This window comes from Sinocyclocheilus anshuiensis, unplaced genomic scaffold, assembly GCF_001515605.1.
Source record: "Sinocyclocheilus anshuiensis isolate Anshui unplaced genomic scaffold, SAMN03320099.WGS_v1.1 scaffold881, whole genome shotgun sequence".
NCBI classification, from domain to species: domain Eukaryota; kingdom Metazoa; phylum Chordata; class Actinopteri; order Cypriniformes; family Cyprinidae; genus Sinocyclocheilus; species Sinocyclocheilus anshuiensis.
In genome coordinates this window covers 153,568-169,604 of record NW_015558695.1, presented here as the reverse complement: position 1 = coordinate 169,604, position 16,037 = coordinate 153,568, and the positions used below count along the sequence as shown (strand labels likewise).

At 37.6% G+C, this 16,037-nt stretch overlaps 1 protein-coding gene across 1 annotated transcript in view; it reads left to right on the top strand.

Moving 5' to 3' along the window:
- Positions 1-4,033: 4,033 nt before the first annotated feature.
- The window catches only part of LOC107681384 (myelin transcription factor 1-like), a 100,051-nt gene continuing 88,047 nt past the window's right edge, over positions 4,034-16,037 (top strand). The window contains exons 1-2 of the mRNA XM_016477663.1: positions 4,034-4,076; positions 6,052-6,153. Coding sequence (XP_016333149.1) covers positions 6,063-6,153 — 91 coding nt within the window. The 5' untranslated portion in view covers positions 4,034-4,076; positions 6,052-6,062. The remainder of the gene's footprint in view (positions 4,077-6,051; positions 6,154-16,037) is intronic.

Genomic DNA, 16,037 nt, shown 5'->3' with positions numbered 1-16,037 from the left:
TTTTTTATTGCTGAATAGTGTTGAACTTTCCTCTCCTGCATCATATTCTTCATGCAATTTGTTTGAGCCGCGCCCTCTACTGTACAGACATGAATTTACATTTCCTTCAGCCTGACGCGTATTAATTTCAATTTTGTTGTGAAAAAGGCCTTTATATTTGTAAAAGAAGAACTTTTTATATTAAAAACAAACAAGCAAGCCCTGTCCAGATGTAAAAAATAACTCAAAAGTTACGTAGCGCATTACTTTCCTTAAAAAGTAACTAAGTAACGTAATTAGTTACTTTTTAGGGAGTAACACAATATTGTAATGCATTACTTTTAAAAGTAACTTTCCCCAACACTGCTCACTGTTATGTTAAATTACATTCTGTATTCAGCAGACAGTAAACGTACATAAATCCCACGACTGAGGCGAGACCCTTGAGCAAGGCACCGAACCCCCAACTGCTCCCCGGGTGTTGTAATATAGTAATTTGCCAATAGGTGTCACTGTTGTACTGACGACATTGGGTGTCACTGCTGTTCTGTTTTTGCTTCCTACTTCCTTTCATTTCAGTCGTGATAATAAAAAACCACGTGAAACTTCAACAGGTTATGGGCCCAGGTCTTCGCTAAAAAGGTGCTTTTTACACAGGATTTTTTGTGTGTGACATAGACAGTGTTGTGGAACTCACAATGGAGGATAGACTGTTTATTGAAAAGCTAAGCGGGCCAGAGAACTGGGCAACGTGGAAATTTCAAATGGAGCATTTGATGAAAGCAAAAGGACTATGGGGCATGGTGGTGGAGACTGACAACGTGCCAGAGGGAGCAAATGCACAGACAAGGGCAGAATTCGAAAAACGGAAAGAAAAAGCGTTTTCTGTGTTGGTGCTGAATGTGAGTACACCACAATTGTATCTGATAACAAGCTGTAAGACTCCTAAAGAAGCGTGGGACACGCTGAAAGGACATTTTGAGAGAGACACTCTTGCAAACAAGTTGTTTCTGAAGAAAAAATACTTCAGATGTGAAATGAAGGAAGGAGAGAGCATAACTGAACATTTGAAGCAAATGAAAGAACTAACTGATCAGCTAGGAGCAATAGGTGCTGTAATTGAAGTGAAGTGGAGGATCAAATTGTAACACTGCTGGGTAGTTTGCCATCAAGCTATGCTACAATTGTCACTGCACTGGAAACTAAGTTGGACAATTTAACACTGCAGTTTGTTCAGCAAGCATTAATAAATGAAGAACAAAAGCGAGTGTCTGCTGATGGTAACTATGGCAGTGGTATGTCTAGTGGAGCTGTGTCCGGTGGCGCGTCAGCGATGTCAACGCAAGTTTGCAGTGATATGCAGTCTAACTCTAAGGCAGTGAAAGCTGATAAATCCAGCTCATGGAGATGTTACAAGTGTGGGAAAGAGGGACATATCAAGCGTGACTGTCCAAGTAAAAAAAAAAGGAATAAAACCCACAAGGCCAAAAACGGAACATGTGAAGATGCAGAAGTCTCATCTGAGAGTGCTTTTATCGCTAAAGAGGCAAACCAGGATAAAATTATGCAACCAGAGTGATGGACGAGTGGAGAGATACAAGTGCAGACTCGTCGCTAAGGGATACTCACAGAAGTATGGTGCTGACTATGATGAAACTTTTTTACCTGTAGTAAGATTTAGCTCAATTCGTATGTTGCTGTCCTTCGCCGTCCAGAATAATAATGTGCATCAGATGGATGTAGTAACTGCATTTCTAAATGGACACCTGGATGAGGAAATCTACATGGAGCAACCAGAGGGATTTGTCAGATCAGGGGAGGAACATTTGGTATGCAAATTGAAAAAGTCAATATACGGGCTTAAGCAGTCCTCTCACTGCTGGAGCAAAACTTTCACAGAGTTCATGAAGAACATTGGTTTCAAACAGAGTACATCGGACCCATGTGTGTTTGTGAGATTTCAACAGGAGCTGGAGATATTGGCTGTATATGTTGATGATCTGATCCTGATCATGGAGTCGATGGAAAGCATGAAAGAGCTGAAACTTGCTCTAAAGCGCTACAAGATGAAGGACATGGGAGAGCTTTCCTATATCTTGGGTATCTCTGTCATCCAAGACAAGGAGAGAAATTGTGTGTTTCTTCATCAGAAGCATTACATAGAAGCCATTCTTCAAAAATATGGCATGCATGATGCCAATCCTTTTGCAACTCCAACTGATGCAAATGTGAAGCTAAAAAAGAATGATGGTGTAAGCAAGCCTGTGAACTCAAGTACTTACCAGTCCATGGTAGGTAGCCTACTGTATGCTGCAATGGCCACACGACCTGACATAGCACAAGCAGTGAGTGTTGTATCAAAGTTCAAAGTTCAACGCTAATCCAAGTGCTGCGCATCTGACGGCGGTGAAGAGGATTCTACGGTAGTTGAAGGGTACCCTGAATCTTGCTCTCAAATATGAGCGGTCAGATTCTGGAACTTTGATCGGATACTCAGATGCTGACTGGGCTGGTGACCAGGACGATTGTCGCTCGACAACTGGCAATGTGTTCTTACTGGGTGGAGGAGCCGTGAGCTGGCTCAGCAAGAAACAGTCAACTGTTGCTCTTTCGACAGCAGAGGCTGAGTATGTTGCACTTAGTCAAGCAGCTCAGGAATGTGCCTGGCTTAGAAGACTACTGAGTGATCTTGGAATGCATGTTACACCTGTGGTGATTCTGGAGGACAACCAAGGAGCTATTGCAATCGCAAAGAATCCAGTTGACCATTCACGGACTAAGCACATAGACATTCGCTATCATTACATTCGTGAGTGTGTGCAGAATGGTCAAATCCAACTGCAATACTGCCCTACAGATGACATGAAGGCAGATATCTTGGCCAAGCCATTAGTAAGACAGAAGTTTGAGTATCTTAGGAGTGAGATTGGACTTTGTTTCATTTAATTCAATTTAGCGTAACAGTAAATAGGCTAGACTGTGTTTAGTGTTGTGTTACGATACAAAATCTGTTAACATGGTAAAAAGACAAAGAAAAAGACTGTACAAGTTTGTATTAGTATGATTTATTGTATTTTGACGCGGTCAAAAAAATAAAAACATTTATTTGTTAAAAGTAAAATAGTTTACCATTACATTGCTTAATGCTATTGGAAAAATAAGTGGGAGTGTTGTAATATAGTAATTTGCCAATAGGTGTCACTGTTGTACTGACAACATTGGGTGTCACTGCTGTTCTGTTTTTGCTTTCTACTTCCTTTCATTTCAGTCGTGATAATAAAAAACCACGTGAAACTTCAACACCGGGCACCGCAGCAAAAATGGCTGTCCACTGCTCCGGGTGTGTTCATGGTGTGTGTGTTCACCACTGTGTGTGTGCACTTGGATGGGTTAAATACAGAGCACACATTCCGAGTATGGGTCACCATACTTGGCCACATGTCACTTCACTTCATTTTTACTTGTGCTTATTTTGCTCATTTTAGTGGTTTTTTTTCTTCTTTCTTTTATAATAAGGGTGAAACTGTGTACACTCAAATTCAAGTCATATCAATAGCCTAAAGTAATAAAAGCTGTTTTATTTTATATGGACGTGTTGAGTTCAAATGAACAACTGAATTTTAGTAATCCTCAGATAGGATTGACTGTGAATATTCCACAGTTCATCAACTGAAAACTTTTGCTGCATTCACCATACTATAGTGTCAGTCCAAGACAACTGCCATAACGTTGGTGCAACTTAAACAAATGTTTTTTTCTTCTGTGGCAAAGTCCTCTTTAACATGCTTTTGTAAAGCCATTCAAATGAATTTTAATCCTTTTCAGCATAATAACAGAGCAAAGTACCTGTAAATATAGTAAGGTAAGAGAAAGCTGAGTGCATAGTTTGCCTGGAAGCATGTGCCTAAAATATGCAAACATATGCAAATTAGATTGGACACCACATAAATAAACATTGGTTGTTGTATGTATTTGATTTGAATTTCAGGTGAACTCCCCTCAGTGTTTGCATAGGGAAATCACAGCAAGGCTTTTACTTTGTCCCAGAACCTCACTGTTTTTAACAGACAACAACAGATGGCATGCTACAAGTGAAGGTGAGAGTTAATATTCGTTAAGTGTTACTTGATTCTTTGAGAATGAGATTTGAGATTTTTTATCATCTGAGCTACTTTTGATTAGAAATGGCTGTTAAAAAACTTTTTGCTGGATACCCAAAAGTAAGAGAGAGTCAGAGTATGTACTGTTCATTTAGACTCCAACAGATCTTAAACCTTCCTTTAGCCTTGTGGTTTTTCACACAGCTGCTCTTTGCAGTTTGGGTTTTGTTTGATTTTCCTTGTTAAATCCACAGCATTTGATAATAGGAAAGAAGCAGTTTAAAGAAAGTCACAAGACATGCAGCTGTAACGGCCGGCAGTGCTGAACTGAGCCTCTGTGTGTCAGTGCTGCCCGAGGCGTTGGGCTGCTGCAGCTAAAGTCACTTTGAACTTTCTGAAGTTACATACTGTACTTTTCACTTCAATGAATCTCATTCACTTCAATGAGACATCACAATCCTCCTGTGTTACGTCTGGGGCAAAGCAGCTGAGCTTGTTTGGCGGGTTTTATTTACTTAAACATGGTTTGACCTGGGACTGATCTGGAAAAAAAAAGGTTTTGAAAACATGTATTTTCAAAGTTTTTCTTGCATAAGAGAGCGTTTAATTCCATGTCTCTTTAATCTGAATTGAAGCACAAATATAGAGCCTAAACACCCTGAGATCTAATACAACTTGAATAATAGACCATTACAGAAGTTTAGACTATGAAGTAAGATATGAGATCTGTGGTTCCTCTTTGCTTAACTTATCACAGTGCGCTAAGTAAAGTTTACACACAATAAACTTAGCTATTTGGAACTTGCTTGAGGACTGGGATACTATACATTATTAGGGGAAGTACGCTCAGAGCCCCAGGCTATATTTTCTCTTTTTTTACACTACTTCATCTGTCTAAAAGGATGGCATTGTGACTTTTTTTTCTATTCTTCCTCTACGATTCTGTACGAACAAACCCACCCAGACAGCGTTATTATTTTTTCAAAAGCAGAACTTTTTCCTATTTCTGCTGTCGCTTTGGTGCCTCAGTTCCTCAGAAACTATTCAGAGTGTCTGAATCACGTCAGAGTTGATGATAAAAGTAAAGCTTGTGCTCAATGTGTCATTTTTAGACCATCTCTTAAGGATGTACCTGTGCAAAAACTGCTGTAAAACTTTCAGTCAAGGTAGGTTTGGATTTTCTCTGTTTGTTCTTTCTACCAGGAAAATTCTACAAACTTTTTAGAAAAGTGAGCAAACGACTATAGTCTTGTTGAATTGACAGTAATAATGTAATATAATCAATGTTCTTTAATGCTTCACTACAAAAATATAATTATTTTACTTGTTAAAAAAAAAGACACCAAAACTAAATATCGATGCAGTAGATTGCAAAAGCAACGCCACCTACATTTTCTGATACAGCCTATGCTTAACGTTTTGCCCAGTTTTACCCAGTTTGTGAGATGTGGCAGGGTGAAGGCAGAGATAGCAGGATTAGTGCCTTGGAGAGATTTTATGAAAATGTTTTCTGTCCCGGGAAGTGAATGGGAGAATGTGTTTGGCGTGAGTCATGATAGTCCAGGTGGAGACAAACAGAACAAACAGAGGAAGAGAATGTGTGCTGATAATTGCTGTGGAGGAAAGATGCAAATGCAAACAAAAGGTACCAGGTGCACTTTTCCCATTCACAGCAAGTGCTGAGAAAATATTAGTTGAAAACAATGTGCTGTAACTTAACGTGCAGTGAAAGAGAAGAGGAAAATGACATAGAGTAGCTATATGAAGCTTACAGTGCAGTGCACAAAAAGGTCAATTTATTAGCTTGAAGGCACAACAGCAGTGGTCAGATGAGAGGCCTTGTGTGGGCTTTGATCCAGCAATCTTCTTTATAGCACTGAGATGCCTACTTCTCTCTAAACCCCCTAATAAACACCACACACACACACACACACATCACTCCCCCTTCAGGTTGTCTCTTGTCTTTCTGTAGAGTGACCAGTGATGCATGCAGAGGCCAATCAGACTCAAAGAGCAGAAGGTCAAACCAAAGAGCCGAACACTGTCATGGAAGACACTGAGGTATCAGAGAAAGGTAAAACTCACCTAATAATTATTAATGTACCCATATATGAACAGAATGAGCTTTGTGTGCATACTTTTTGCATAAATATAAGCCTAATTTAGGATCATTATGATTTTTAGCATTTTTATTATGTGACATTATTTTTATGATAAACACATGTCCCATTGATATTCATATTACCGTAATGCAGGGGGGGGAATGCAAGGAAAATTAAGATTTTAAGTAATGTTGGCTGAAAATGCTGAATAATCTTTCTTTCTTTCTTTAAACTAATGAAATTCAGTACTACAATTTTACTATTTAAGTAATACAGTTGAGGTCAAAAGTTTACATCCCCCTTTCATAATCTGCAAAATGTTAATTATTTTACCAAAATAAAAGGGATCATAAAAATGCATGTTATTGTTTATTTAGTACTGACCTGAATAAGATATTTCACATAAAAGATGTTTACATATAGTCCACAAGAGAAAATAATAGTTGTTACCTGAACGATCCACAGCTGTTTTTTTGTTGTTGTTGTTGTTGTTGTTGTTTTTTGTGATAGTTGTTCATGAGTCCCTTGTTTGTCCTGAACAGTTTGTCCCTTGTTTGTCCTGAACAGTTAAACTACCTGCTGTTCTTCAGACAAATCCTTCAGGTCCCACTAATTCTTTGGTTTTCCAGCATCTTCTGCATATTTGAACCTTTTCCAAAAGTGACTGTATGATTTTGAGATCCATCTTTTCACACTGAGGACAACTGAGGGATTCATATACAACTATTACAGAAGGTTCAAACACTCACTGATGCTCCAGAAGGAAAAAGCATAGAGCCGGGGGGTGAAAACGTTTTGCATTTGAAGATCAGAGTAAATTTAACTTATTTTGTCTTCTGGGAAACATGTAACTATCTTCTGTAGCCTCTCAAGGGCAGTACTAAATGAACAAAATATGATATTTAGGCAAAATAAGAAAAATGTACACATCTCCATTCTGTTAAAAAGTCTTCTACAATGATAAACCTCACCGTAACACTATATGTTTGTATGAGAAAATACATTTTCCTTGCAACTGCTCCCACTTGGCATTTATGAATTAGATTTTCCACATGAGGAAACCACTGTGTATGGCCTTTAGTGAGATGGTGGACTGATTTGCACAACAGTTTCACAGGACCCAATACAACATACCCATTTAGAGCTGCACTTGAAAGCACAGACCATTAATTACAAAGAAGAGAAGTGAATAATTCATTATGCTTAGGTCACTACAGGAGCAGCCTGAGGTTGGAATTGTACTGATGGACAAAAGCCCTGAAAGAGAAGCTTTTAGCAAATGTTTCAGTTATGGCTGAGAAGAAGAAAGTGTGCAGATAGAACCTATTGGATGTGTAAGGGATAAAAACCTCCGTTGAGTCACTGTTGTCTACTCCTGAGTGCTCTGTTTTCAATGGGAGCATATCGGTGCCATGGAAAAAAGGGCTTCTGAGGTGCAGTTTGTAAAGGCATGTAGTACTTACTCTGCTCTCAGAATAAAGATGCAGAATAGAACTCCATTTTCACTGCCTGTTTACAACAGAGTTCAGACCTTCATGATAGACATCATACTTTTCTGTATATCATTGAAGCCTTGTGGTTTACACACATCCTATCCTAGAGTCGGATAGATACAGTAAATAGATAGACAGACAGACAGACAGACAAGATAGATAGATAGATAGATAGATAGATAGATAGAGTGAGTGAGGATAGTGTGAGGATGGATAGATGGATGGATGGATGGATGGATGGATGGATGGATTTGTAATGCGTGCACACATATCTAAATGCTCACTGACTGTGAAAATGTCAGACTTTTAATTCACCCACATTCATTCTCTCAGCTAAAGTGCAGGCGTTTCTCTGATTAACACATATTTACACAACGATTTGTGTGTTATCCTCTCACATCCATGTGCACACATTTACAATGTAGATTACAAAGCCAGAACATTATCTGTCTCCCTTTCTCAATCTCTCTGTCAGTCTCTCTCCTGTGTGAGTCTGAATCATTTGAATTGCAATCAGTGAGAAATTGCACATTGGATATTTCATATGGAATCAATGACTCCTGGTATTCGATCTGTACTGGTCACACAGATTGCTTTGCAGATTGCACACATATTCAGGGACATTATGCAGTGGCCTCACAACCTTTTTTGTAAGTAGAAACACAATGCCAGTTTAACAGCTTTTATGCTTTTGTATTTAATATTAATCAGGTAATCACATAAAATCTCTCTGCTCACTGTCTGTACTCTGTTCTCACAGTCTGAAGTGAGTTTCTTTGGCCACCAGATGTCAGCATTGCAAAGACTACATCGGCACCTCATATCTTGACAGAACACTAATTTTGGGCCTATGTCTGAGAAGTGTAGTTTCCTGTTGTTCTCATTTTGCAGTTTTTCTCCTCTCCCACTAAGGTTAATGTACAGTATGATGGTATGTAGCAGTGCTACCTTTCTTCTTGTACTGAAGAATATTAACATGCCTTAAAACTAATAGGCACACATACAGTATATAGCGGGGATGTCTTTGGAGCATCTCATCTGGAAAACATTGCGTTGCATTTAAACATCATATTACAAATACAACATTTTTAAAGGAAGAGTTCACCCAGAAATTCTGTCATCATTTAATCGAATTTTACCCTCATGTCTTTCCAAACCTGATTAACTTACCGTCTTCCACAGAACCCAAAAGGAGATGCTAGACAGCAAACAAGTCTGTTTTAAATGGTAATGAATGAATTTGCAATATTATTTTTCCTTTCAATTTCAATAAAATAAAGACATTACAGACAAATTATTTTTATAGACTACAAATATAAAGCTAAAGGGCTAGGAGACACAAAAATAAAAATAAATGTAAAAATAAAAATAAAAATAAATAAATTCTTCATCATTTACTCACCCTCATGTTATTCCAAGTTTGTATGACTTTCTTTCTTTGTTGAGAAAAAAGTGTTTTGTTTTGTTTTTTCTTTTTTTCCCCATGGAAGTCAATGGTAAACAAAACTGTTTGGTTACCAATGCTCTTTGTAATATCTTCTTTTGTGTTTCACAGAAGAAAGAAAGTCATAGAGGTTTAGAACAACATGAGGGTGAGCAATGACAGAATTTTAATGGCAGAATTAAAATTTTCCGGTAAACAATCCCTTTAATCGCTCAAATTGTATGGTTTGAATATAATATCTAATATAAAATATAATATAATATTTGATATAAAAATCTAAAGTAGCACTACATTTGACAGCGTCCTTGTTACATATGTTACATGTACTCATAGTAATATGTAATACCAGTAAATTTTGCATAAGAAACTAACCCTAAACAAACCTTAATCCTGACCCTAACTCATTTTTAATATTACCCAGTGCCATAATTGCATATGTAGACTGTAACAAAGACATCTTAAAGTAGAGTGTAACCAAAAACCAAAATGTCTGAATACAAAAAAAGTAGCTGAAAAATAACCAGATGATTTTGGCCTCCTCAAGATTCTGGAGTTCAATGTACTGATGTTGTTCTTTCATCCATCAAGGAAAATTTTAGCAGCAAAGTCTCTCAAAATAATGAAAATGCTCAAATATTCAAATAGCATTCAAAAATAGTAATTTAGTCCACTTTGTTACTATAAGTTGAGGAATATTTTATTCTAAAACTTTTTCCAGAGAAAAATAATGTCTCCACCATTACTGAATTAACCTTCCTACAAACTTTATCTGTGTGTACGTCAGTGTGGAATTGTGTGCCGTGTTGACGGCAAACTCATTAAGGCCTAAATGAAAGTGATGAGATGTGATTTTAGACCGCATCTGGAACAAATGGCCCAGGCGTTCCCTGTTCAGTCTGGCCAATTTCGGAGGCCCGTACCAACCCACAACCCCCCTCTCCACCCGCCGACAGACACACACACAGGTTTAGATCTGATATTTATTTCATCGGGTTTGTGTACGCAGTTGGTCTGATATGAATGTGATTCCACGCTTTGATGCAGAGACAGATTGTAAAGTGTGATTTTATTAAATCCTTCATTAGGATTCATCAGTGAGATTGGATCAGAAAAAGGTCACTGTGCAAATTCGGCCCACTCACCCCCCAACGGCACCCCTCGCTCTCGCCCTCCCTCTCGTAATGCCTTCGCTCTCTCATTTCTCTCTCATTTGCTCTAGTAGGAGGGGGGTTGGCCACCGCTACTGAAATGAATTTGCTGTGAAAATGGGGAAAAATGAGCATTGTGGGCTGGTGGAGGAATACAAGGTGAAAGTGACATTATCTCCCCCTTCACGTCTCCTCCCTCTCTTCTCTTTCCCCTCCTCCTCTCATTCCCCGCTTCCGTTCTCCGGTGCCTTTGCGGGACGATGGTGCCACAAATCATTTGTACGCTCTCATTTGGGTCTACAAGCTGCGATGGTGCTTACTGCTCACGGAGCAGATGACTTTCAGAGAGGGGGGAGTAAAGGGGGAACGGCTATTTTCTGGCACATGAAAACATCAGTTGGAGTTGGAGCTGAAATTGAGAGGGAAATTGCTCTCGCCATATGTCATCTTTTGCTCAGGGCTTTTTTTTTTTCATTGGGTGCATGTTATGCATGCGTCTGCACACGAAGCAGTTTTCTTGGTGTTAATTGTTATCATTGAAGTGTAATGTGTGCCCTAATGGGAACGCCAGTTTATCTGTATCTGTAGACCTGCTGGAGTTTAGTGTACTTTAAGGCTAAAGAAAATCAGTGATTATGTGATCTTTCCTCACATTTACTGATTCAGTGGCTTCAGTAAGTTATTTTAGTTAGCATAGGCTGCAGGACCGTAGCTTTTCCTACTTTTGCAAGCACAAACATCTGTTGTTGTGCAAAAAATCTAAACTATCAATATAATTTTTGCTCTGTTGACCTCCTGTTCCGACACTCAATGTAACCCAGATCAGATGCATGTACAGTACAGTTCAACTGCCTCTGCTTTCTCTTTATCGATTGGCTAGTGAAGTCATTTGACTCAAACGATAGTGAGTCATATACTGGGGATGTGGTTTAGCAAAAAGAAAAAACAAATGCTGTATATTATCAATATATAATTGTCATCAATAAATAATTATTATCATCAGTGAACTGTTCCCCATCTGAAATGTGTACTCTCTTATAATGATAATATACTTTCTGCTGTATTTGAAGTGATTTTGTGACAGTTATTTTATGTGATGTAATATATACATTATATTTATACTGCATATTATTCATGCATTAATCACCTGTCCGGCTCAGATATAGTAACTTTCTGTTCTTTCTGTTTAATGAGACACACTTTTATCCATAAAGTCTTCTAGTTTCTTTTAGTGACAGACAATAATTTTGATGGCTTTTGTATTTTCTAAAACTAAAGTCAATGACTATAAAGACAACTATAACAATAACTATGTTAGCATCCACGGCAAAATCTGAACCACAATATCTCATATTAAGTGAGCCGAGTTGCTTCACTTTTGGTTTAAGGTGAAGTTTGGTTTAAGCCTCAGCAACAAAAGAAGCGTGAGTGTGAGTGTATAATCCCTGATGACTCTTTGAATGTCTACTTTCTGTTTTCCCAGAACCCTCTTCTTCTCTCCCCATACAGACACAATTCTTCCAGCACACTTGCTGTATTACCACTTGTGCCTGAACTGATCATCCAAACCCTATGAATGACATTACAGAGAGGGATTATCACCACACACTCACCCACACACACACATATATACTGTATGCACATTCACACATTGCTTGAATAGTCTGCTGTAGTTCTCAAATAGAAATACACCTGACCACTCAAGCGTGATTCATCTGTTACAGTCATACGCTCTCGCACACGTAACGCAGACATATGCGAGTGCATGAACACACATGTACGGATCATTCACACACTGTCGCACGGCCTTGCCCTGGAAAGCATGCATATACACACGCATACACTGCGAGTGTGAAATAAGAATCATGCCCTAAAGCAGACTTCTGCACTCTCCATGACGGTTCCAAAGGGACCTCTATCTGTGAGATTCAAATGCAATATTTATTGCCAACTGAGACGGCCGTTATTAAAAACCATGTTTGTGTGAAATGCGTGTGCGTGGGTACACAGGTATGCATGCACACGTACATGTCCATATGTATGTTTTACATTATCTGCGTTGTGCTCCCTTTCACACAAATGAGTTGTCTATTACAAACATGCTGATTTATGGAACCCTGTTTCCACTTCAGAGTAAAAAATAAAAAGGTAATTGTGAGGTGAAGTTTAAAATAAAAAAATATTAAGTCACATTGTGACATATAAAGTCACAGTTATGATTTATACTATAATTCTAATTGTATCATTAATATAATTAATAATTATATTGTTATAAATAAATATAATTACATATATTATAATTATTATGACATTTATTGATTATTACACAATTTTAAAGACTATACTTAAAGCAGTTGTGACTACTATTTTTTGGCAATAACTGAAATTAGATGGGTGAACTTTTAGCTCCCAGCATAATCTGCAAAGGACTTAATTGGGAGATTAAATGTGGAAATTAAGTGTTATTTTATGCATTTTTTAATAAATTCAAAAACCTGTTAGTGTTTACTGTTTAGTTATGTTGCACATTTGGAAGAGATTCTGTTGTTGAAGCTTTTGAGGTTACCACTGCACTGAAGAGGCTGTGGTTAGACTGAAGGATGGTTATATGACTGTGCTGTAATGAGAAATTTACTTGCAAAAGAAAAAAATTGTTAATTTGACCTTTTTTTCAGTGTAATGCAGAAATGAGGTTCCCTATTCAATAAACCCATTGCATTGTGGACATTAATGCAGGCACCTTCCATAGGTTTAAGAAGTTCTTAAGTCATGAGACACAATTAGCAAACCATTTATTTGCATAATGTGACATATTTCTGAGCAAAATGATATTCAAGAAAAAATGTAGACTACACTCTAAAAAATGCTGGGTTATTTCAACCCAACTTTGGGTCAAATTTGGACTAACCCAACTTTTGGGTTAAAAATTTAATGTAAAAATTTAACCCAACAGTTGGGTTAGTCCATATTTGACCCAAAGTTGGGTTGAAACAACCCAGCATTTTTTAGAGTGTATTACTTGATTTTATTCATCTGGACTTAACTGGATTGGGAAAAGTGGGCGTGGCATACAAGAATGCATCATTATGGTCTTTGGTCTTTATATGACTGTTGGCTGGAGGGGAGGGGTTAAAATAATAGGGTTGGATGATGTCAGTGTTTATAAAAACTTTTTTTTTTTCACACTGAAGTAATGTACATCAATGTGTTGTTCACAATAATACCAAGAATGTCTATTAAAAAAGGAAATGGGTCAACTTTGTTTTCGTATCGACTTCAAAGTCTGTGACAATAGAAGTGAGGAGCCCGATTCTGCTTTCTCAAACTTGGAGAGCTTCACTTGCTGTGAAAACTTTTATTAAAAACCAATTTGGCAAAGCCTAGATATGGCTGTAAACCATTTTGCCTCTCGCTTTCGACAAGCTGGAAATGAATAAAAACTGCTGATGGTCCATGTTCTGTAAGTTCCACTTCAGTTCAGCCAGTTTAGAAGATTTATCTAAACTCAATTTAAACATTTAAATTCACCAATATATTTTAAAAACATTTACTGTAATTAATTCAGGAAATTCTTAATCATAGTTCGGCTGTTTTAAAATCTCTCCTAACCCTTAAGTATTTCTACGTCTTCATTTCCCGGCTATTCTTGGCTTGATGGCTAAGCAGTACCGCACTGATTCTGGTATGTGGAACATGGCATGTCTTTATAGTCTAAGCGCCTCAGTCTTATCTGCTGATTATAGGGTCGTGCAGCTCTGAAGACTGATGGTTGAATGTTTACGGTTTAAAAAGATAAATTGACGGCTGCAAGGTGTGAAAGAACTGTGTGCTTTCGTTTTCTGCATCTTTGGACACAGATAATGGACTGCAAGGCTGAATCTGAAAGGTGAAGCAGAATGGATATACTTGCTGAAGAGAAAAATAAATAGCTGAAGTTTTACATGTATCTGCCTATTCCACTCAACATCTACTCTCATTTCTTTCCTTTCCCATTTCATTCATTTTCCCTCAGCTGTTTTTTGAAAAGAAACACTGGATGTGTGGGCGAAAAAACATGCAATTCAAATACACTCTGAAGTGCAGCAACAGTGAAAGCAAAAATTATACTAATCAACATTGCAGAGCAAAAAATATATCCCAGTGCTCTGTAAGTACCCATGCAGTGGTCTGCACATTAACGACTATTGAATAAATTGTCAAGTTGACCACATCAAATAACCCCATTGTAAGGCCTGTTGCTTTCACAGCGACCTACTTCGAAAACTCATTCTTGACCTTTCAGTTCTGGCTCCTGATAGAGGCCAGATTGGCCCCAACTAAGGGGTCCAGCACTAAGATTATCTCCCTATAATTACCTTCCAAAGATGAAAGGAAAGAACACACTGTTTTGCCTGTCTGTCGATATACATGTCGACGTGTGTTCTGCCAAAGACTTGAGTAGGGTTTGTATGTATGTGTTAATGGTAGCTCATGTGTATGTCTTTTTCTCTTCCCAAGTCTTCTAAAAGCACTATGCTAAAAGCCCCTTGGAGCTCCTAGATGATCGCACGCTAACAACCCATTCAACAGTTTACCCTCAACGTGTATTTCACCTTCCTATTCCACGTGTTGTGTACGTGTAACATGGTCCATTACGTTATACTGCAGCTATACAGTATGCCGTGCATGTAATTTTGCGGACTGCACTGTGTGTTTTGTGCTACTTCCAATGGGCTCTTGAGAGTAAACAAAGTGCTTCACTTCACAGGGTACACATTATATGGCGCCGCATGGAACGCAGGTTTACTTTGCATGGTAAACATAATCAAACTCCACTTACATATCTTTATCTGTTCTCTTCCGTCCTGTTTCGCCCAAGGAATTTTTTTTTTTTAAACGTGCCATATGCAACACCCTATTAAACACCTTTTGGATGAAATGGACCCAAAATCACCCAAATCAATGCCTGATCTCAATGAGGCTCTTGGGTCAATGATCTTGGGTCAAAAGAGAATTAATGATTAAAAGAACATTTTTATCCCTTTTAGCTCCCAGCATACTCTGCAAAGGACTTAATTGGGAGAGTAAATGTGGAAATTAAGTGTTATTTTATGCATTTTTTAATAAATTAAAAATCCTGTTAGTGTTTACTGTTTAGTTATGTTGCACATTTGAAAGAGATTCTGTTGTTGAAGCTTTTGAGGTTACCACTGCACTGAAGAGGCTGTGGTTAGACTGAAGGATGGGGAAAAATTATGTAGTTTAAAACATGTAAATGTGGTCTTTGTATTCTGGTTGGTTTCATATTGTTTAAAAAATACATGCCATTTTTAAGAAACGCTTTTAGATTTCTTTTGACTTATCAAGTTGTGCAATAATCAAGTAATTAAGTATTTTGGGTAACACTTTATTTTAAGGCATCCTTGTTACAAATATTACATGTACTTACTATTACAATAACAATAAATTATGCATAATTGCATGCAAGTAACCCTAAATCCTAATCCTAACCCTAAATGCCAAACCCTAATCCTAACACTAACCATATATTAAGTGCATGTAGTTAATTAATATTACTCAGTACTTAAATGTATAATTACACTGTAACATGACACCTTAAAATAAAGTGTAACCCCATTTTTTAAGAAACGTTTTAATTTAATAACTGATTTGAATGAAAATGGCATGTAACAAGGACACCTTAAATTAAAGTGTTACCAAAATATATTATATATAATAAATATATAGTATTATATATATATATATATAACATATTTTGGTAACACTTTATT